Below are 23,609 nucleotides of genomic sequence, written 5' to 3'. Positions count from 1 at the left end.
CTAAAGTCACCTTTGAAAGGGAAGAGATTTCAGTCTGTCAGTGAGATTCAGGAAAATACGATGGGGCAGTTGATGGCTACTGGGAGAACTGTGTGAGGTCCCAAGGTGCCTACTATGAAAGGGACTGAGGTGTCATTGTCCTGTCTGTGTACAGTGTTTTTTTGTATCTTGTATTTTCTTCAGTAAATGTCTCTATTTTTCATATTACATGGCAGGGTGGATACTTTCTGGACAGACTTCCTGAACCGTACACATAAGATTTTGTGCTTAATTTCATACCATATTCTCACATGATTATGTCTTTGTGTCAATGCTATTTTATATCATTCTATGATTCTTAATAAATAGGAGTACAAAAATAACATACAGACAAGCATAACTAACCTAATACCGCTGATGGGCCGCATTTTTTCTTCTCTACTCTTATGTAAGTAAAAGGTAGTATTTTGCATATGAACCAATAAGTTTAATATTTACCACTTTTCCTACTGTGTTCGTGCCACAAAGATCACATTCCTGCCTCTGGAAAATTAAATGCTGTAAAACCAGATATAACTAAGTGCAGAATTCCCTAATAGTTCATTCTGACTAACTAAGTGGTCACTGATGAACCTTTTACTGCCAACCCCTCCTGGGACTTGGGAACACATGGACAGGCACCTCTGAAGTCTCAAATTCCTCTCTGGATCCTGGTGGCCTTCACCTCGACTACATTTGGCAATTGTTGATTCAGGGCCATGGTTCTCAATTGGAGGTGATTTTGCCTCCGGCAGACAGTTAGCAATGTCAAAAGGCTTTTTGGTTGTCACAGCTGGGGAAGGAGCTACCACAGGCATCCAGCAGGTGGTAGCCAGGTATTCTGCCGAATATCCTACGATGCCTAGGACAGTGCCTTACAGCAAAGAATGATCAGGTCCCCGATGTGAGTCGTGCTGAGGTTGGGAAAGCCTGAGCTGAGGATCCCATGTGGCTGGCCCAGGGCAGGTGCTAGGAGTTAGGCCTGGGCACACGCAGTCCGGGCATCTGAGCACCCACCTGGACCCTGCTCCAGGAACCTCAAGCACGTGGAATGTAGACACGTGGCCTCTCACGGCAAGTGTAAGAGAAAATGAGGAGACAGAAACTAAACGAAACTCCTAAGATTTCCCTCACTATGCCAGGCTTGCCTCTTTGGATTTTTTCCCCCCACTGGACGTCTTGGATGGGAAAAGCAAGGGATGCACCTGACACAGTTTGGGAAGAGCTCTTGTCCGAAGAGCAGGAAGCCAAGGAGAGTCTAAGGTCCGGACAATCCTTTGGGATCAGGCTCTTGCGAAGGTCCTGCCTCTGGGGCCCCCTTGAGGACTTCAGGCCTCTTTCCGTCCTGCTCCCTCATGTTGTCTGGCAAGATCCAACTTTAATTTTCAGAGTCACTCGATGAGCCAAGATCATTGGAGGAAGGCATTCAGCATATTGATTTTTTTGTGCATTAGGTAAAGGGACATTTATTTCTAACAGAGGAAATGGCTATGTTAACTACCGTAATGGCTTCCTTCGCCATTGGAAAGTTTGCCGTTATTAGAGACCACTAATTATGGTTTGAGCCTGATATAGCATAAGAAAGACATAAAGCATCACTGCAGTTGGGTGGGAAATGTGAGACGTCGTGACTGTGGGACTCTGTCTTGGAATTCCTTGCGGTGAGGCCAAGTCACGGTGGGTCGCAGACCCTAACACTTAGCGCAGCAGCTAGGAGTCGAACACCAGAGCCACAGTGCGTGGGCCCCACAGAACTTCAGCACTGACAGTCGGCAAGGCGTGGTACTCACTATGCACACAGGATGCTTACACACGTGCACACACAGCACACACACATGAACACGGTGCGTACACACACACAGTACTTACAAACTGCTGTGCGCCTCAGTGTCCTCATCTCTAAAAGGGCATGATAATTATCCCCAAAGGCTTGATGCAAACAGTGAGCATACTGATATGCGTAAAGCGCTCAGCACAGAACCAATCATTCTTAGCACTAGTTTGTCGCTCGTAGACATCAAGGACTTATAAAAGATCAATTTTAAGTTTAAAATGAAAAGATAAGCATACTATTGCCTGACTTCCATTTTGTTTTCACCACTTATGTGATAAAGGAAAGGTGTCCACACAGACGGTGGTTGTGGAACTTACTAAGAGTTGAACGGCGGTCTGCAGCTGGTGTGGGCACAGAACACGGTGGTTTGGGGGTGCCACTCAAGCAGGACTTGTGCTCTAGTCACTTGGTCTCCGGGAGATAAGAAGCCAGAGCAGCCTCCCGGTCTGTCCCTTGCACACACTTCTAGTAAAAATAGCGGCTCTTTAGTTTATATTTTAATTCAGTAGAACTTTATCAGACATAAATTAACCAACTCCCAGAGAAGCCCGGAAACGTAAATGATTATGAAATGTTGTGGGTTCTCAACAGGGCATTTTGGAAGACAAAGATGACGACCAGTAATTTACACTTAGTATCTAACTCTGGCATTCCAATGGAAAAAAGACAGCTAGTTTGAATCAAATAATAGGATTTTTTTCTTAGATTATAATGAAATGAATTAGTTAAAAGAACTAACCTATAATAGGTTTATTAAATTAAGCAATAAAGTTTCATTTCTTTAAAGCTACCTCTTGTCAAAATATTTACAGCTAACTTGGTTTACAGTGAAATTAAATGAAGGAACTACTTCTGTGAAGTTTGACATGGGCTTTCTCTGTTTCGGTAGGAGCTGAAAACGCCACACCAGTGGGTCTGGCTATGCTCAGGCCTCCTAATCCTGTTTTAATTATGGGTTCTTTGCTACCTCTGATTTTATAGTTGCTATTTGGTGACTGACATTCAGACATGCCCAGTGATTTTTAAAATACATAATTTTACATAAGAGTCCCTCAGAGTGACCTTCAGAGGAGAGTCTCTAGACATAATTATAGAGAGGAAGGAACTACTGGCCTAGAATGAGTTGATGGTTTCCAGGGCTATCTCATTTTCAAATTTCAAACCCCGTGGCAGAGTTTCACATTTCCGCAAGCTTAAGAGGAATGTAGACGGGCACCTGCAAAGTTTACCATGTGGACAGCACTTTCTTATTACCGCTGGGGTACACTTTCTTGTTACCACTGGTGCACATTTGAAAACACTAAGGAGCAATACAATTAACCATGGACTTCTCTGGGGATTCCTGAACCCTAAGTGTGCCTTTTACCACCACATGCTGTGTTTTTTAAGGGCAACTATTCTTGTGGCAAGGTGTCATTCAACAGAGAGGACATCAGTGTTTATTGGGCATTACCATTTTTTTAGGTTCAGAAGTGGCCAGTCAGTTCTACCCAAAGAAGCATGCCTAAGGCCTGAATTTTGACAAAGTAAAATGTAGTTCAGTGATCTCTATTATAAATCACATCTCTCTAACTTTAAAATAACATTTTGTTTTTTTCAGTGTTCTGTATTCTATTGACAATCTTTATCAGTAGCATTGCTTTCATGGTAAATGATATGTTTTAAATTATATAAGTCAGATATTTCTTTAAAATTTTAGCTTGTTTCTGCACTAAGCTCTGTTTCTTCATCTGTAAAATAAAGGGACTACAACCATGTAAACTCTAAGGTCTTTTCTGGTACCCAACATTCCCTAAGTCTAATGCCCAGCCTCTTTAATTATCAAGAATTTTTTGCTGAAATTTCAAATACTTATGTTTCAAGTGGCGTGGCTCCGCCTTGCCAAAGAATCCTCTCTGTTGCCCATGACCAAACATTATTCCCCAAAGCTCTCCCGCCACCCCCTGGATGTGGTGTTAGCCCCTTGCAGGGAGAAAGACCACCCTTTGCCCGGTGGGAGCTGGAACACACTGTTAGAGGTCCAGTCATCCTCTCTTCCCAAATGCATCCGTGTTTGGCCATGTGGGTGTGTAAATATTAACCTGCTCTCTTCCCTTCACTCTTTTCATGTGCATTTCCCCATCAGAAAGGAGAACCTGACTGCCATGCTCTCTCTCCGGAGACAACTGATCAACTCACCTTTGAGATCCCCCTGAATGATTCTGGCTCTGCTGGTCTTGGGGTGAGCTTGAAAGGAAACAAATCTCGAGAAACTGGAACAGACCTGGGGATTTTTATCAAATCCATCATCCATGGAGGTGCTGCGTTTAAGGTGGGTAAGAATGATGTTTCCACGTCAGTGTGGAGATAAGTGGCTTTCGTGCTGGAGGACCGGCTGGAGAACGTGTGTGAAGGTGTGAGACCCCTGCGGCTCTGCTGCCGTGGTCAGGAAATGGATGTGTGAACACGTCTGGGCAACAATGGCCTCTTTTCATACTTTAAGTGGCTCGTTTCATTTCCTAGAGATGGGTCTACAAACCCAGCATGATTAACATTCTTCCTTGCGCTCTTTTTTATTACTCTGCTAGTATTACCCTGAATTTGCAACCTGAAAGACTTGAACCTAAAAATACACCATCAGAAAAACAGAACTAAAAAAGAATAAGTCGATGTGAAGGTAGCAAATAAGAAAAAATTGTGCTAGCAAGAAAAAAAGCTCAGTGGAGCCTGCGAGTGATTGTAGTGTAAACTAAAGGTCATTGATCACATTTCATACACTGGAAGATAACTGGTGCTGGGAGTGCATTGTTTGCCTTTGAACTAGGAGAAGTCTATATGTTTCAAAAAAAAAAAAAAAAAAAAAGGAAGAACGTGATTCTGCCCTTTCACAATGGACCGGGAGTGTGATCACAGCTGTGTTAACGTAGGGCGGTGTGTAGTGGACTAGACTGTGTGTGTTCAAATCCAGCACCACCGCCGGCTGGCAGGGAACTTGACCAGCTGTGTTCCCATTTCCCCATCTGTAAAATAGAGATACTAAATAATGCCTAACCCACGGGTTCTAAGGACTAAATAAAGTGATACAGAAAATGTTATTAAAGCAATAAAGTGCTTACAGAGGGGGAAACGTGTTGAGCTCATCATCAGCTCCTGATGGACAATGAGACCCCCTGAGTTTGAACCCTACCTTAGTGACTCTGCGAATGTTGGCAGGTGGCTTGTCCTCAATACGCCTCAGTTTCCTTGTTTGTCAAAAGAACACAATTAGTGGTGCCTATGTCCCAGTGCTCTCATAAGGACAAAAAGAGGCAAAATATATAAAGTGCCTAGCGCAGTGCCTATGATAAACTTTATAACTGTTAGCCATATTTAAACAATCTTGGTATTAATAAGGTATGCCACCTCCTACACAAACGTCAAGAGAGCCTAGTTAGGATTTATAGGAGCAGCCCAGGTCCTGGAATCCTAGCTTTGCTGAAGCATTTTTCTTCTTCAACCTACCGTATCACTTCTGTTGCAGACATAGGCACTGAGGTAATGTCTTTTCATTTGAAAAATAAGAAATGCATTGTGGATAGACGATTCTTCAATGCATTCCTTGGATCGGGTAGCTCTTGTTGCATAATAAATAATGACTAAAATTTAGTAACAGACATCAGTGAGTCTTTATTTTCCTCAGGACCCTCGTGACTCTGCCGGGCAGCTGGAGGGCTGTAGATTCAAGCCAGTGTCTCTCTGTCACACCATAGGTTGACAAGTCTAACTGTGCTCCCCACACTTCACCTGTGTCTTGGACCAGCAAGCTAGCTGCAGCATGTTCTTCTTATGCTATGAGTTGCCAGAGGGCCCACAGCAATGTATGAAGCTTCCTAAGATCTGGGATCCAAATTGGCTCACTGTTACACACACACACACACACACACACACACACACACACACACTTGCCAAAACTAGTCATATGGTTGAATTCAAAGTCAGTCCATGGCATGAGGAGACATAGCCCGCCCACACTTTGCCCTTGTGAAGCAGAGAAGGATGAAGAATTGAGGCCCATCATCCAACCTATCTGACTCTCCAATCTGGCTCAGAAATGCAGAATCAGGAGCAGAAGGAAAATAATAGTAATAAAACAACAGCAGCAAATAACATTCATTATTCTTAGTGTAAATACATGCCAGATAGCATGAAAGGTGTTTTGGGTGGCTTCTCTGGCTTTATTCTTTACGCTCACACTGGATTATTATCATGTCACTTCACCAAGGGGAGATTGCAGGTTGCAGCAGTTAATGCCTGTCCACATGGCATCTGTGCGCCTGTGGTCCCATGGCCAGGAATTGCCTAAACTGAGATTTGAATCCAGGCAGCCTGACCTCAGACTCTGTGCTCTGCGGCCCTGAGCCGAAGGCTCTTTCATCTGCTCTATTCATATCCTGGAGATCAGGGACTGTTGCCCTGGAATTCTCTTGCATCAGGCTTGTCATTCTTGGCCAAGCCATCTGAGCATGCGCTGTGTTTCAGGATGGGTCTTGGTCACGTTTGTGGACATCAGCTGGATGCTATTCTTCTCATTCCTAATGACAGCTCTATTTGCAGAATTTATTCCAAGTAAAATTGAAATTGAAATGAATTTTTGGAAATTAAAAGCAAACATCTTAGCTTTTCTATGGGCAATAACTTAAGCTCAAGCAGATATTGGAGAGCTGGATTAATATGGATATCTGTATTTGTGCAAGTGAGCATCTCCTTACCTAAGCACTTTCTAACAGTCCTGTTTCTTACAGAAAGATTTCACTCTCCATTTATGTAAATTTCTTTCCTGACACTGGTCTGCTGAGTCAGACAGTCACACCATTAAAAACCACTGGACAGCATATTTATAGCTGATCTTAAACAGCAAGGGGCATCAATCATGAGTTTAGCCTTATTGTGAGTGTTTCGTATCCATTCGTCTTGTTTACTCGCAGTGTAAAGGGAAGAGGCCTAAGCGCTGCTCGCAAGACATCTGATTAAGTACAAAAGAGACAGTTTTTTCTATTCTCCTTCTGCTGTTCCAATATTCCACTGTTCCCCCTCAAAACATTGCCACCTGTTCTGTGACACAGGATTATGTTTTACAAAAATTGTTCTGAGACTCTGTTCCTGACCCCGTTCAGAAGACACAAGTGGAGCAGACTGCACGTCCCTGGGGCAAAGGGGAGAGGAGCGTGGGGGACATGGGGTTCAGCATCTGGCCCCAGGTTTCTACCTGGTACCAGCAAAATAACCTTTCTGCCAGAATACAGTCCTTCTCTCCTGGCCCTTCATACCACTAATTGGCTCTCAAGGTCTTTTTTTTCCCTTTAGAGAAGGTGGGTTTTTGAAAACTAAACTACTCTGAAAACTATGACCAAATTCTTCCTGTGGAATTTCTGTGCTCTGCTCTCCTGGGGGCCTCCGTTGGTGTGAACAGATAGGCTGCTTCTTACCAGATGTAAAACCCTCCCTGAGTGACTGTGACTCTAATTGAGGGCCTCTTTTTTTTTCCCCCTTACCTTTCAGGCTACTGCTTTCTATCATGTTGGCTCCTATCTGAGTCACTTCTAATAGAGAAGTAAGCTACAGTAGGATTGCCTCTTGGAAGTGAATCCGTCACTCACTCCAAGGGCAAGCAAAATGGTGTTTTACTCTATTCAGAATTATCCAAATGCTTAAATATTTAAGTTCTAGTCAAGAAGCCCAGAAACTCTTCCCCACTCATGTTAGGACCCAGCATTTGCCACTTCAGAATGTGATTGCATCCTGCGGTCTCTGCGGACCTCTCCTGAGCATCCCTCTGAGCTCCCCTTGTGATGTCCAAAGTAACCGTCCACCGTAACAGCCAAGTACAAGTCAGCGTAGTGATACTAACATGCTTAAACAATACCATGGGTTACTGTCTTCCGTAGTTTCATTTCAGTGCTGTCCTTCTTCCTGGGCATTTGCCCCTGAAGTCCAGGGCAGGTGCTTCCAGAACCAATATATACTACATACAAGTATATGGGTTAACGTCTCATGACCCAAGGACAATGATGAATTGAATAAAAATAGTGTGTCATGAGGATGCTTTTCTAAAACTTCACTTTTATGATTGGAATTTAAAGTGAATGTGTGACTGGTAAGTGAAAAAGAAACATTGCCTTCATTGTAGTGAGAAAAAAAAACCTTGGGAAGAATACTCACTCCGTTTTCCCAAAATCCACTAAAAAGTAGCTCTTCCTTTTCTCCATTGAGGCACACACAAAATCCTGACTAGCAGATCGAAGGCCTTAGATATTTTCATTCTTATTTGCCAAACATTTTGAATTCTGAGATCAGGGGTTTTTTTGTTTGTTTGTTTTTTGTTTTTGTTTTTTTTTTTTTTTGCTTTTGACATACCATATTAATTAAACCTTTTTTGAAATAAATACATTTTTATATCTATTGATTATACTAATTTAAACTGCTTATTTTTTACCTAAAAATGAATCACTTTTAGAAACATATACAACTAGAATAGCAATTTTTTAAAGATAGAAAATTAACATGTAGTAAAAACAAATCTCACAGAACGTGATTTTTTTTATTTGACTCTACTTTGGGATTTAAATGTGTCCTATGGAAACTTTGAAATAATAAGGTAATAATTTAAATTTAAAAACAATTTTTGCCTAGGGAATAATGTCATATATAAGGTAGATTATTTAAGGGCTCTTAAAAAGAGAGAATGCATTTAAGAATTCCTGTTATTCTCTAGAAAATTAATTAGCCAGGTTTGTGCTTAATAAATACTACTTGATGATGATGAAATTAGGTGAAAGAAAAATGCCTGCCATAGCTAATTGCAAATGCATGCACTCAGAATATGAAATAGACATAATTTGAATGATTTGATTTTTGTGTGCTTAGGAAATTCGAATTCTTCCCTCTGAGAGATGCAGAATTTCACAATCTACACTATTTAATAATGGGTGAAAGAAAAAGTTTTATCCAATACAAACAATCCTCCTATTTTTAAAATGACTAAAATATGAAGTTTTGGAGAGACTATGCACAGTCCTGGAATTTCTGGGAACAAGGGGCTTGATTCTAAATTTTCATGTCTCTTCATAGTAAGGAACATTTAATAGCTTCCAGGCTCTGAACAGGAGTCCAGTAGGAGTTCCCAGCATGAGTAATCTCCACCTCCATCTCTGCTGGCATCTATAAATCATGTGACAGATCTATAATTAATGAATTCAAAGGAAGATAAAAGGGACAGCTTTTTAAGAAACACTAATGTTAAATGATTTCTTCAACTATTCATTTCCCTTAAAATTGATAATGTTTTGTACTGGGAGAGAACCGTAAAGAACATCACTCGTATTCATGTCTTCCAGATTTTTACCTTTGACAAAAGGACCATACAATCTGAGTGAAAAATAGCTCCACTGCAAATCCTCAAACGTTAGAACCCAAGCTCTAGCATTTCATCCTAGTCAGAGGAACATTATACATCTTGTGGACTACTAAAAGCAGGAACTTTATGCCCTGGCCAGGTAGCTCAGTTGGTGGAAATGTCATCCCATACACCAAAAGGTTGAAGGTTCGATCCCCAGTGGGGCAGGTTTGATCTCTAGTGTTTCTCTCTCAGATCAGTGTTTCTCACTCACTCTCTCTTTCTCTCTCTCCCCTCCACTTTCTCTCTCTCTAAAATCAGTAAGTATATCCTTGGGTGAGTATTAAAAAAAGCAAAAACAGAAACTTTACCAGGAGAAATTTATACTCACTATTTATCCATTAAGAATTTTACCTTAAAAAATGAAATTACTAATTTAAAAATGAGAAAAAAATGATAATGTTATGCCAATTATTTTTAACCAATTTCCTTTTGCTAAAAAGCTGAAAATGTTAGTGAATGTTAACCCATAAATGAGAAGCCTGACTATATGAACTTTCTGCAGTAGTAACTATTTTATAAGTATATAACGTTACTTTTAAAATCCCACAACACCAGCATCAATCATTACTTTTCTTGCTGATCTTTATCACTCTCACATTTTTATTTCATGCATGGACATGCAAATGAAAAATAAATTTATACCATGCTGGATGAAATTTTGGAAGTCTACATCAATTTGATGTATGTTTTGAACTCCATGGTTGTCTTAGTAGGCTTGAACAAAAAAGAGTTGGTAGATCTAATCAAAAAGGAAATTATAATCTTGTGAAAGTTGATATTCCAAGATGATGATACTTTGGATCTGCAAACAGTACCTTTCACCTAAGAAGCTATATTCACTTTCATGATAGGCATGGATAGGAGTTTATAATATGCTCAGAGTTTTGTTCTAGATATTCTACTTGGGGCTCATTTTTCTAGTAACCAGGCTTTTAGCCATCATAGCACAAACAGGAGCACTGTTTATTTTTTTTAAGTAAATAATTTTCAATAAGTTGGAAAGGCCTCTGAGATTCTAATCCAATTAGGCATTTATGCAGAATCTTTTTGATTCATGTATCGCACATAGGCCTTCGTAAGCTTTTTATTATCCGGCTTTCTAGGCCAAAGTAAACTGAAAGCAGAAAACCAGAAAGGAGATAGGAAGGGATGGAGAGGAAGCTGGTATGACTGGGGACCGAAAAAGAGTGAAATGAGCACCAAGTGCGATTACTTCATCGTAGGCCAATGAATACTGTGACGACCCCAAGTCACTGCTTCTGAAACTTTCTTGCTGAGGAAATGATAAGATTCAGTAGTGACTATAATACAGGCTCTACGTTATGATGTATTTATTTATGCCCATGTTTCCAGGAGGTGTTCAAAATGGAAAGAGTTATAATACATTTTGAAAACATTATATCAGAATGGATTTATGTAGATTCTGATGCACACAAAAAAATACTCTTCAGATGTCTTTTTAAAAAAAAGTCTCATGCCGCTGGTGCTGAGTAAATGGTATGTTACCGAAACTTCACTGGTTTGCCACAGAACTGAACTGAGCCTTTTACGGCAGTAACTGAATTAGATAAATAGAGAGTCTTGCAGAGCTGAACAACAGGATATTGGGTCAGTTCACAGAAGGTAAGCAAGCTTCATTTTCAGAATTACAAAGGCTCTCCGAACATGTGCTGGGGTAGCCAAGCTTGCCCGGTTTCACATATCTCTCATAGTCATAGTCTGTAAATTAAACAGTTTGTCTATTGTAGTTGAAACTTACACCAGGCCCAAAGCACCTGAATGAAATATTTTTCAAGTGACTCAACTTAGCAAGTATTTCTTGAAGACCTGCAGTGAGGAACTTGAGACGACTCATTCCATAACCTGTAGAGGTGGTAGGGTGATAGAGTAAGTGTGTAAACAACTCTACTGTGATCTGGGTTATGGGAGACAAATATAAAAGTATCATGGATGTTGAGATGATTGAGCAATTCTGCCTATGGAGAAAATGATGAATGGAAGGCAGTTGCTTAGCCTTCTTACAAAGGATACACATCCAACAGGTGAGCAGGAATGCAAAGGACGTCTTGGACAGAAGGAAGAGTGTGGGTCAAGTTGCCATGGTGTGTACACCAGAATGCAATTTACTGTCCCTAAAAAAGAGAGCTGTGGTTGGGGAAGAATGTCCCGTTAATCTTGGTTGAAATTGTCATGGGGCATATGATGGAAAGCATTGGCTAATGTAGGCAGCGACTCCTCCAGACAAGAATTGATGTGTTCCCAGTCTCAGCAACTCTCTTTATCCCACTTCTTAATTTTAAAAACTATACTTTACAATCTTGATTTATTCTGTTCCTTTCATTGCTCTTGCTTTTAAATGAAGTGAAATGATTTCAGTCTGGACTGCAAGGTTTTCTTCTAGGTTGGGATTTTTTTTCCTTTTATTTTCAAAAGTGCAACAGGCAGAAGTGGTCACAGAATGATTTTAGAGCCTTGAGAAAGTTGTTTTCAGGACAGTCCTCTCCCTCCATCGGGTGCCATCTCGCCGGGAGGCCCACCCCACTCTGGGAGAACCCTGCCCTGTAGTCTGAAGTCAGGCTTCGGGGTCTGGGCTCTGGGTATTGATACTACCCCAGAAGGCTTTACCGAGGGCCCCTTTAGAAACACGCAGAGGCAGAAGCTGACATCTGGTCATGATTAATCCTCTCAACACCATGGCCTAATGCGGACTGGCTTTGGACCCCAGCCAGCTACCCCTGGGAAAGCCAGCCCACTCTCAAATGCTGCCTCAGGTTTTGCAGAGACTAGGTCTTTACCATGGCTTTCTTGCTCTCCCCTCGGTAGTCATGAAACCTCTAGAGGTAAGGAGCCTCACAAGAAATTGGCCCAAAGTGATGGATTAAGCCATGCCATGTCACCAGTAATTGTGGCAGAGGTAGAAACCAGGCTCCATTGAATATAATGGGAGCTGAACTATAAGGTCACCGGATCCCCCAGAAGGCATGGATATGCTTTGGTGGGCACATGAAACACCCTCCTGACTGCCCCCCCCCTACAAAGAACTACCTGGTCCAAATGCACACCTATGGAGAAACTGGGGTGCAAATATGTATTTTTAAGAGGTAAGAATCTGTAGCTTTGACTAGATTCTCAAAGGAATCTGCAAGCCCCAAAAAGACAAGAATCACTAGCAAAGCAGTTGAAAACATGAACTCCAGAGTGAGCCAGACCTAGTTCAAATCTGCCTTTAGAAATGTGACTTGTAATCATGCACTCAGCTGGCCTGATATTCGGTGTCTTCCTTTAAAAAACGGGGCAGTCGTCCCCAATGTATATGATTCTTATGAGGAATAATTTGTCTAATGCATGTAAAGACTTCAGCACAAAGTAGCAAGACATTAATAAATATTGCCATGAACAATTTTTAGTGCCTTTAATCATCCCTCGAGCTCTGATTTTAGAAGCAACATAGCATGACAGGTACATGTCTGATTCGAAAACAAGTAGACCTGCAATGCTAGTGCTCTTTAGCAAGTCACTTCATGTCTCTGAGCGTCCCTCTTCTGTCTCTTAGATAGCAGAGAGTAGCATCAAAGGGCTGTTGTAAGAAATGAATGGCAGAACATATGCAAAATATTTGCACGAGGACTGGCCTATATTAGGTGTTCAGTTAGAGGAAGATGTCAAACTCAAACATCTTGTCTCCTCCTCCACTCTTCTTCCTGCATGAGAGCCAGGTGAGGACTGATGGGATCTGAAGCCCAGGATCTGAAGAAGACCCAATCTCACACCAGTTTTTATTTGTCCTAAGATGCCCTGAAGAAGTTACTCCTTATTTTTATACTGTTCTCCTTCTTTTGGAAATTCCTGCGCTTCTTCCTAGCTTGAGGACAGATAGAGTTGGTTATGGGGCTGTCAGAGGGCAGAGTGTAGTTGCTGTCTTTTTGGTTAGGAAGGAAGGTGTCTCGGTGTGGTCAGGCTGCTATAACAAAATGTCATAAAGTAGCCGGCTTATAAACAACAGAAATTTCTTTCCCATGATTCTGGAGGCTGAAGCCTAACATCAAGGCACCAGCAGATTTGATGCCTGGTGAGAAGCCCCTTTGGGTTGATCAATGGGCATCTTCTTGCTGTCACCTCACCTGGCCGAGGGAGCAAGGGCATTAATCCCATTCATGAGGGCTCTGTTCTCGTGACCTAATCACCTCCTGAAGGCCCTACCTCCTAATAACCTCGTGTTGGAAGTTAGGATTTCAAAGTACAAATTTGGAGCGTGGGTGAGGGGAGGGGAGCAGAGATACAAACATTGAGCAGAAAGGGATATTTTTTAAAACAAATGTGAGTATGGCCCAGGTTATAATGAAATAAATATCCTAAGATTACTGAGCAATATCCTTACATACTTGAATTCACTTATGTAAAATCAGTTATGAGAGTTAGCATCCGAGTGCCTAAGTGTTTACTTGAATATAGTATTCGTAGAAAAAAATAAAACCATAAATACCTATTTTTCCTGTCAAAGTTATTCCAAAGCAGAATAGACGTATGCAATTTTGAGGACTATTTGGTGAGCGAGGAGCAATGAGCTCCTCACTGAATTTAGATCCAGACTAGGCGTAGATACGCATGCGTGTGGAGCTGGTTGGGTAAAGAGGTGGTTCTCTTCTTCCTCTGCAAGTTTGCTGTTTTGCTCTTCCATCCCCCAGTACAGCCCCCTGTCTTTGTCATCGACTGGCTTTTGTGTAGGGCTCTCTCCCAGGAGATGTCATGTAACGTATTGCCAACGGTTTTGGAAGTTTTTTTTTTCCTTGAAGCCCTGCTGCCGTAGGGAGTAGTCATGGTCACGTATGTGGAAGACAAGGGTCAGCAAGTAGGTAATGCTGAGAAGCCAGGGCCTGGGCTCTTCTGACCCAGCTCCACCCTTAACCAGTTGAGCAAGTCCTAAGCCAAGTGGCTTCTCTTACAAGAAGTTCGATGAATGGTTCATCATCCACTCTGACCATCACATTATCTGTCCGTGCCCAGGAAACGTTGGGCACGATGACTTCTAAGGACACTTGCAGCTCTGAATTCTGCGATTACAATATGCTTCATGTCAGGACGGCATGGTGCTTGCTTCACCATGAATGAAATTACCCGCCTTACAGAGAAAAGCACATGCCAATAGCAGCAGACAGGCCAAGCCTCAGAATGAGAGTGTGTGGGTTTTTATTGTGCCCACACTTCTACGTGACACTTGGGATGAATGTGAATGTCTTCTAGAAAAAAGAAAAATCCCAGCTGCCCTGGGGTGACCTGCCCTGCCTTTGTGCCTGAGGTTTGGATGCAGCAAACATGTTCTGCTTCAGTAGTAGTAGTAGTTCTGCATGCTTGAGACTTGGAATGTAGCTGCAAATAAAAGTGTGTGCTTAATACCTGTTGGTGAGAGATTATTTTACCAAAGAAAAAACAATGTTCTTATGTCTCCTTGTCTCCTCATTACCTCTTCATGCAGCCCTCACCCCGCACTTCACAGAGAAGGTTCACAGGAGGTTACCAGGTGGGATCTCACTCAGATTTTATTTCCTTCATCCCACAGATACTCATAACGTTTCAGTCTTTATCTTTCTTCTTCCTGTTACACAGCATGAAGTGTCCTGCCAAGACTAAGCCTCTACAAATCCAACACTAGACCTCATTTCCTGTTAACAGAGCGAGGATCTTGATCCAACTCTTCTGCTTCCTCCTCCTCTTTAAAAACCACACACCCATCTCCAGTTGTTCTGAAAAAGATCGTGTGACCCGCCTAACCTCCTTCTCAAGATTCAGCCCGATAGTCCTTCCATTAAATGCCGAAATAGAATAATTTCTTGAGTCACGTCTCACTTCATAGGACTAAACCATTAAGGTTGTTTTTGTCTTACCCCCACTTCCAGTAACCTTAATCTTATTCCTTATGTGCCTCACTCAAAACAGATAACAGAAATGAAGCGATTTCTTTCTCGTTTGGCCTTTCCTGTAAATCTCATTTCCAGATTTGCTCCAAATTGGGGTAAAGGTTAAGTGGAGAGGGAAAACAAGGGGAAGGGAGGGGGCATTGCTCTGTTGAGGCAGCCCACTCAGACATCTTACAGCTCCGATTCTCCCCCGTCTCCATCGGCCCCATTGCCTTGCCTTCTCATTTTCTTCATCGAGAGAGCCGTGCCCCTTTGGGTAGCCTCCCATGACCCCACGTGGCCAACACCCTCTCCAGCAGGCGGCCTGTGCCGTGGCTCTCCAGGAGGACATTAGCTCTCCAGAGCAGCTCTCACCACTCACCCTGTTCCCTGCTATTCACAGAGGTGCCTCCTCTGACCATCTGCTACTGCATTAGTCAAAACTTACCAACTTGTGCACAGGAGTTCTCTCCCGGAGCTATACGCTTGGTCCTGTTGTTCTCTGTGTATCTGGTGTTCTCCTTTCTTAAGGAAGTATTTTTCTTTCGCATTTCATTCTGTTCATTTGAACATGGATCCCAGATACTTCCAACTGCAAAACCCCTTAAATATTTCCCCTGCCCCATTTCAGCATTGCACAGCTGTAGCCTAGAAAGGAGTAACAAGGGAGTTCTAGCAGAGAGACTGAAGAGACGAGGTTTGTGAAACCTGATCTTGGGCTGGTGTGTCTCTGAGTTGCTTTTGCGACTTGGGGGAAATTACCTTGCTTCCCTGCCTCAGTGTCCTTGTCTGTAAAATGTGAACAAAAACATTGATTTATTTCTTGGAGTTCTATGACTCACTTGAGATAATTAATGGGGAAAAAAATCTCTGGAAAGGTAAGCTGTTATGTGCACCTACTGTTATTTCTGTGAAATTTGTCAGCAGCAGCATAACATCCCCAACACTGTATCTGCATCTCATAGCAGGAACTTTCGACCCTGGTGGAAAATGGGTGTAAGACATAATTAATGTCTCTAATCTGACTTTTAATATTTTAAGCATTCTGTACCTCCAGTCTGCCTCTTGAGAAGGTACACCCTGGTCCCCTCAAGTACTTCCGTTGGGCAGAGCTGGCTGCTGCCAGATTCCCGTGTGTGAGGGATTCTGGCTGCAGATGACGGGGTGCTGGGACTGAGCTAGTCTAGAGTCCAGGCCGCCTACCCACATGCTGAGTAAGGTTCCATTCCTTCCTGGAGGTGCTGCATAAAAGTTCTCATCAGTCAGAACCTTCTTGGAAAAAGCCTGACAGTCCCCTTTCTCAAGCTTTTCTGCCAGAAGACATCACAGCAAATTGGTCCTTCACTTCACAGCTCCGTGTTCTTTTGCAGACTGTCAGACTAGCAGCTTTGTGGTTGTGTCAGAGAAAATACCATGTGGATTTTTTTTCTCAGCACTATTCAATAGAGCTAGCAAGGATATCAGGAGACACATTACCATCGTCAAGCACATGACATTTAAGCATGACGTGTCTCTGTGCCTGAAAACGCAAACCCTTGTTTCAAGTGATGTGACCACTTCCTTTTGTTGGCAAGCCCCTTTCCTGGAGTCAGCACCATGGTCCCCGCCAGAGCAAATGGCAGGCTCAGACGAGGTTAGCGTGCTTGCCAAAGATTTCGGTAAGAGACATTGTCCAAATGTCTAAGTTGTTGCATCTTGGGACGCAAAGATTTCTAAAAAATACTTTCACACAATTCATTCTGATTTGTATTTGTGACTATTTGATAAACTCCAGAACCTTTTTCTGCCACAGACAATAAATCATTCCAAATAGCTGAATACTTTTTTTCTAATTTCATATTTAAACTTGAACTTTTCCCTGAAGCAGCCACATGTCATCACCAAACTTCTCTCTGTTTAATGCTGTTTTTCTTTCCTCTGCACTAGGATGGTCGTCTGCGGATGAATGACCAGCTGATTGCAGTTAATGGGGAATCCCTCTTGGGAAAGTCCAACCACGAAGCTATGGAAACACTTAGGAGATCGATGTCCATGGAGGGAAACATACGAGGGATGATCCAGCTGGTGATTCTGAGGAGGCCAGAGAGGCCAATGGAGGTGAGCGCACCTTCCCTTTCCTCAGCAAACTGCCTAAGTGGCCCCTGAATACGTAAACTCACATCACTAGTGTGGTAGCTAGACTTATACTGATTCTGAAATTGGAAAAATATGCCCCAGAAGTTCTCTGATGGATTTATGTGGTGAACAGGTGGTTGTATATTTTAGGCATAACTAGGAGGTGTAAAAATGTGCATATAAAGTAAGTAATTTATCAAATGTAACAGGTCCATATTTTCTAGCTTTTTCCCCCCAGAAATTCCTAGAGCTCTGGACTTTATGAATAAGGCTTTATTCACATACTAAATTATTGAAGTGTATAACTTCTTTATATACTTTTTGGTTGATGTGTCAGCAGTGTCCATATCATAGGAAGTTCTTAATCAGATACACACAGCGCTCCATGTGGAGAGTGTTACAATGCAGTCAGCTATCTGTGCTCCTCCCCATAATACACACATGGGCAGTAAAGCGCTGGGATGCAACTAATTTAAAATTTGATCTATTAAGCAAGCTGCTTGCTTCATGTTATTAAATAAATGTTTTTGATTAAATAAATATACTTGAAATCTTCTATTAGGTTTTCTTTAGGGACTTTTTTAATGTAAGGAAAAGTTTTACCTAACACGTGAAATAGAAGCATAGGATATTCTCGAATGCTAGTGTTTCTAAACATTTCACTTACAATTATATAATTCTATATTACACAATTATTATATTACAAAGCTAACACTTTTTTATATGTAAAGAAATTACTAAATGCTGTTAAAATTATTTTAAGAAGAAAAGTTTACAGTGGTTAATAAGAAAAGCATTAACAAATCACACATATAGTCTCTAAAACAAGTCATGTTTGCAATATAATAATAAGCAAAGTTAAAGTAGGATAGATACTATTAAAACATACTATTATAAAATATTAGTTTTAATAATCAGTTCCACTTAGAAGAAATAAAGGGTTTTCAAACCCACAAGAGAAGAAGGCAGTTTTGGGTTCCGTGAGTTGAAATCCCAGGCTGGCCATTATCCGGCCATGCGAAGACATCCCTGGTTGAGTGCTGGGACTTGTATGACAGACGCTTTTGTCTGTTTTATCCCTTAATGTGTCCTCATTTCCCGGCACATCGTAGACACTTAATAAATACCATGGAATGAATGAGGAGAGGTTACCTCTGAGGCCCACTTCATCTGAGAGGGTAAGCCGAAGCCGTAAACCTAAACTGTATCTTACTTTGTTATGTTCTCAGCTGTTGGAAAGGAGTAACCGTACCTTTCTACTCCCCTGTACATAACCTTGTAAATGTTAAATAAATGTAAATTGGCCAATTACTGGAGACTATATATAATGAGCCAACTCGATTTCAACATTTGTGTCTGCTTAAGTGACAGAGAGGCTTCCATGAATATTTAATGGTTTTACTTATGTACACAGCTATAAAACCCATATTTATTGCTTCCATCCATGAGAGGGTTGACTCCTTTATGGTTTAATTTGGTTCTTACTCTGGAACCCTGGGACCTCACGGGACTCAGGGGTTAGAGATGGGTGTGAAGGATGACCACCTCGTCTGTCCATCAGGGTATTTGACCTCTCTTAAGATTTTTTTTTTAGAAAAAAAGATACCTAAACTAACGGAAAAGTCAGGAGAACAGTGCTGTAGAGGAGCATACCTGTGCAGATAGCAAAAGTAAAAAAAAAAAGGTACTTTTGTAAGAGTTAGTTATCCCCCGCGTCTCATCTTCCCAAATTTTATGTGTTTCTCTGAAACATATGAATGCTTAGTGGGTAAGTGTTCTGTATTTTGGCTCATATAGTTGAGACATTTTATCATTTTCATTCTCCTTCATTATAGTTTTTTTTTTTTTTTAATTCTCACACTCGGGGGTGAGTTGACAGTTATGCCATTGGAAGAAAGTACTAAACTTTCAGTTTGTTTGCCCATCCTCAGAAAAGTCTTGTTAATACACAATTCGCCAGGGAATCCATTGTGAATAAGAAATGGGACAAAAAACAATTTTCCTGAGGACATTTAATCAAGATCCATTTTTAGTTTTCTTAAAATTTACATGCTTTCCATGGGGAATAAGCAGGTATTTGACTCTCTCAGCTGTTGAAGATCACGTGGGAACCTTGAAGATTAAAGAGCATTTTTTCTTTTAAAGACAGCTAATCTTTATTAAATTGAAAAAAAAATCTGCAGCTATTTGATCTCCCCAATCTGTGTGTCACCGTTGTCAGAGCCTGAGCTGCGAGGGTGTTGCGGGTGTGTGTCCACCCCCGCCCCCCAACCCCCAGCACAGCGGAAGCGCATCTGTAACCTAGAAAAGCGGTCCCCCCATGGCGCATGCGTTCAGGCACATCGGTTAGACTTGGCAAGAGTGCCGTGATGGTTACTTGAACCTTATATTGATATAAAAATTGAAGAAGCTACTTAAGAAAAGTCAAAATATATCGTTGTTGGGTTATTTTCCCACATTACCCAGATGTACAAAATACGTAAACAGTTTTGATGAGGACCTTGCAAAGAATACGTAATGAGCCTGTGATTGAATCAAAGTCATTTCAAACAGAAACATGTGTTTCAAAGGATGAGCTTGAGGTTCGATTGTAATTCTATTTGAGCCTCGAGACTCGGTGTGAAAAAATGGGTTATGACCTGTTTTTTCCTTCCATTCCCCAAAACATTTCCCTTCCTGCTGCAAGCTCATCTCGGTGGAAGCAGAGTATGTTTAAAAATCCATTATATTTTTTATTGGCTGGGACACTAATGGAGGGCTGCCCGACAGCTCTATTTTACAGGCTGAATACTTTAATTAGGCTGGTTACTGATCAGTTGTTGGGATATCGATTGTGTCATTTATCAAAGAGCTGGGAAAGCAGAAAAAAAATTTTTTTGTTCTTGTTGTTAAATCAGAGCATGACAACACTACGGTGATTATCAGAAGGAGAGGGGGGGTGGGGGAGGTAGACGAGGGTTATGGGGATATAAAGGGTGATGGAAGGAAACTTGACTTGGGGTGCTGAACACCCAGTGCAATGTACAGATTATGTGTTATAGAACTGTACACCTGAAACCGAATAGTTTTGTTAGCCAACACATTCAATTAAAAATAGCACGAGGCTATGCAAGGTAAGTCCTGCCTCTCCTGGCTGCCAGGGCTCCAGCGTTAACTTGAAAAGTTCACTGTTCACTGAGTACCAGCCTTGGTTTGCCTAGCAGCACAGAGGCAAAGGGTGCAGAAACACTGGGTGTGGAAAAAGCGTAATAAGGCTTGACAAATGGCTAAAGGACCTTCAGCAGCTGAAAACACTATAGTTATTAAGAATGCATAAATTAAATGTTCTAACTATTTTGTTTAACTAGCACAATACTGAGTTTTTGGAACTGAAAAGGAAAGTATAAATCACACGCGTGGTTTGGGCCAAATGCCTTTCTCAGAAGGAGAGAGGCTGGGGGCTCGGATCTTCGTTTCTGTTCGTGGCACGTTCCTCTCATACGTGGTCGAGGGCACAGCCGAGAGATGGCTTCCAAGTGACTCCCTTGAAATCTGTTAGGAAGACACTCAGTGTGCGCCAGAACAAAACCCAGTCCTCTGTGGCTCGTTCTTCTTGAGCAGATAGCTCTCTCTAATCAGCCCCTCCTATGGCTTCTCCCACACCTGTGGAACAGGGCTTGGGGAATGTTATTCTGGATAAGCAGTTTTAAGGCCACTTTCAATTTGTTTACCGAAATTCAAAATAGGAGGGAGACATAAGGGGAAAACAAAGAAAAATGTCTCAGGAGGACCACAGCCTGGCATTGTCACAGCACTTTGTTTTAAGCTCCTGGCCAAGGGACCCAGTGTCAGCAGTGGGACACACTCGTGACATTTCAGTGGCAACCGTGCATGGGTTCTGACTTGTCCTGCAGCATGTGCACTTAGGCGACAGGGAGAGAGGGGAACCAGCTGGTTGGCAGAGAAACGTCCTTGGCATGAACTGTATTCTTGTGTTGACACTGCCGCAAGCTGTACTCCCAGATGGAAGAAAAATTGAAAGAAGCCAGTTGTAAGTGGAGTGGGGGTGGGGGTGGGGGGGAGGGAGAATAATAAAGTTAACCCTCTTTTGTGTTGGCTATCAGCACTGCTAGTCCTAACACCCCATTGTCAGTGTTTTTTATTTCGTATCAAAGGATGTTTTAACTCACAGGTGCGTTTTGATTTTCCCCGATCGAGGATTTATATCCAATAGACTCTCGAATGATTATTAATACATTGATCGTGTTTTTGCTTTGCTTTCATTGACCGAGTTGGGGCACAGTTAAAACACAAATGTAACTTTTATTTCCATCCCGTAGGAGGCTGCAGAGTGTGGGGCATTTTCTAAGCCATGCTTTGAGAACTGTCAAAATGCTGTGCCCGCCTACAGAAGAACGGATAATGGCACGCTGCCTCCGTTTAGCACGTACAGTCCGCCAGACAGACAGAGAGGTAAGGGTCTATCCATTTTCATCCACTCGCATGGTGTGAGCAAACACCAGTGTGTTTCCATTTTTAAAAAAGGAAGAAACAAAGAAACAAAGGGGAGTTAATTAAAGTAAGTGCAGACTTTGTTACTCCAAGTCGTGAACAGAGAGGTGGGTGGGAGAACTGACTCAGAAGTGAGAAGCAGATTCCTGGCACTGGCTCCAGCTTCAGTGACAGTTTCTGTGCTTGATGCCCCAAACACGGAGGGTTATGTGTAAAACAAACCATGCCTGGAGAAGCGAAATGGCAACTGTTATTTTTTTTACAGTCTTTTAATATTGGAAGTTAAGAAGTATAAATTACTAAACTTAAAAAAATGTGTGGACTGGTATTAAATCATTCAGTGGCGATCACATGATTCACAGAGTTATCCTGAGTTCCAGGACCAGTGCGGTGAGTCCAGTGAACCGAGGCCCCTCGGGGACAGTGGGGCGTCCCTGTCACGGCCTCACGGTGCTGTCCTTCCCTCACAACCTGCCATGGGCCCCATTTCCAGCCGAGCTCCGGACAGAAAACACTGGGCGTCCATTCTTTGTGCTTTGAAAACTATACTTCAGGTCACCAAGAAAAGTCTTCGATTTCCCCGAATCCCCTTTCTGTAATAACTTTCATTGTATTGTAAAAGCAATACATATTCATTACAAAAAAAAGAGAGAAACAATAAAAAGGAAATTCAGTGTTAGACATATTTCTGTCAAAGATACTAATCAATAACATTTTATGTATATATTTCAAGTCTTTCGTTCACACAATATGTGTATATAAAGTGAAATGGAAGTGAATATACTATATATAATGTTTAAGAAATTGCTTTTTAATTAATAACACATTATGCACACCTCACTGTGTCCTTGAATAGTCTACAGTAGCACACTCAGTAGTTGCGCAGTGATCTGTTGAATGGAGTTGTTTATGTAATCAGTCCCATATTTACACTTGAGACGTTACCAGAAGTTAAGTGTGTGGGAACAGTTTCTCAACTCTGAGATTAGTACTGAGGTCTCCGTAGATTAAATTGTTCCATCGGGGTGGGATGCTGTTCCTCCCTCTGAATTCCTCCGTGTCAGGGTGAGTGGTAGCAGCAGCTGTGGCCACCTACTGTGTACTGGCTGTTAGCTACTGTGCTAAGCAATTTACATACACCCTCGAAGTGGGTAATATTATTATCCTCCTTTCACAGATGAAGAAAGTCAGAGAGAATAAACAATGAACCCAAGACCACACACTTGACCCACACAGAGCCTGGATTCAACTCCTGTCTGTCTGACTCAGGCTCACTCCCTGCACCTCAGCACGGGCCCTGTCTCACTTGGTCCCTTGAAACTGTTGAAATCCTTTTACCTGATACTAAAAATGCCCATTAGAAGCAGACTTCACTTTTTATCAGATGAAGAAATGCTCAGTATGTCTCTTATTAATTGTTTTTTTTTTAAAAACCCTACATTTATTCAGAGTAGTTGGGGAAATGGTGTGTTCTGAAAGAAAGGTTCTGCATTTACTCATGTCAATCTAATGTTTTATCATTAGCTCAAATGAAGACACCAACTATCAACTTACTATATATTTTTAAAGATTTTATTTATTTTTAGACAAAGGGGAAGGAAGGGAGAAAGAGAGGGAGAGAAACATCACTGTGTGGTTGCTTCTCATATGCCGCCTACTGGGGACCTGGCCCATAACCCAGGCACATGCACTGACTGGGAATCGAACCTGCAGCCCTTTGGTTTTTCAGGCTGGTGCTCAATCCACTGAGCCACACCAGCCAGAGTCACTATGCCTCTTCTTAAAAATTAAAATTTTCCTTTACAAAGTAAGATCTCCTCCTGCGATTTTAAGTCCCAGCAGC

The 23,609-nt window shown here is 41.9% G+C and overlaps 1 protein-coding gene across 1 annotated transcript in view; it reads left to right on the top strand.

The window, feature by feature from the left end:
- The window catches only part of PARD3B (par-3 family cell polarity regulator beta), a 972,625-nt gene that overhangs the window by 560,328 nt on the left and 388,688 nt on the right, over window positions 1-23,609 (top strand). The window contains exons 11-13 of the mRNA XM_028510082.2: window positions 3,978-4,163; window positions 17,087-17,257; window positions 21,595-21,727. Coding sequence (XP_028365883.1) covers window positions 3,978-4,163; window positions 17,087-17,257; window positions 21,595-21,727 — 490 coding nt within the window. The remainder of the gene's footprint in view (window positions 1-3,977; window positions 4,164-17,086; window positions 17,258-21,594; window positions 21,728-23,609) is intronic.

The sequence above is a fragment of the Phyllostomus discolor genome, chromosome 4, assembly GCF_004126475.2.
Source record: "Phyllostomus discolor isolate MPI-MPIP mPhyDis1 chromosome 4, mPhyDis1.pri.v3, whole genome shotgun sequence".
Lineage (NCBI taxonomy): Eukaryota > Metazoa > Chordata > Mammalia > Chiroptera > Phyllostomidae > Phyllostomus > Phyllostomus discolor.
The sequence above is the reverse complement of the archived record's forward strand: the minus strand, read 5'-3'. Positions and strand labels throughout refer to the sequence as shown.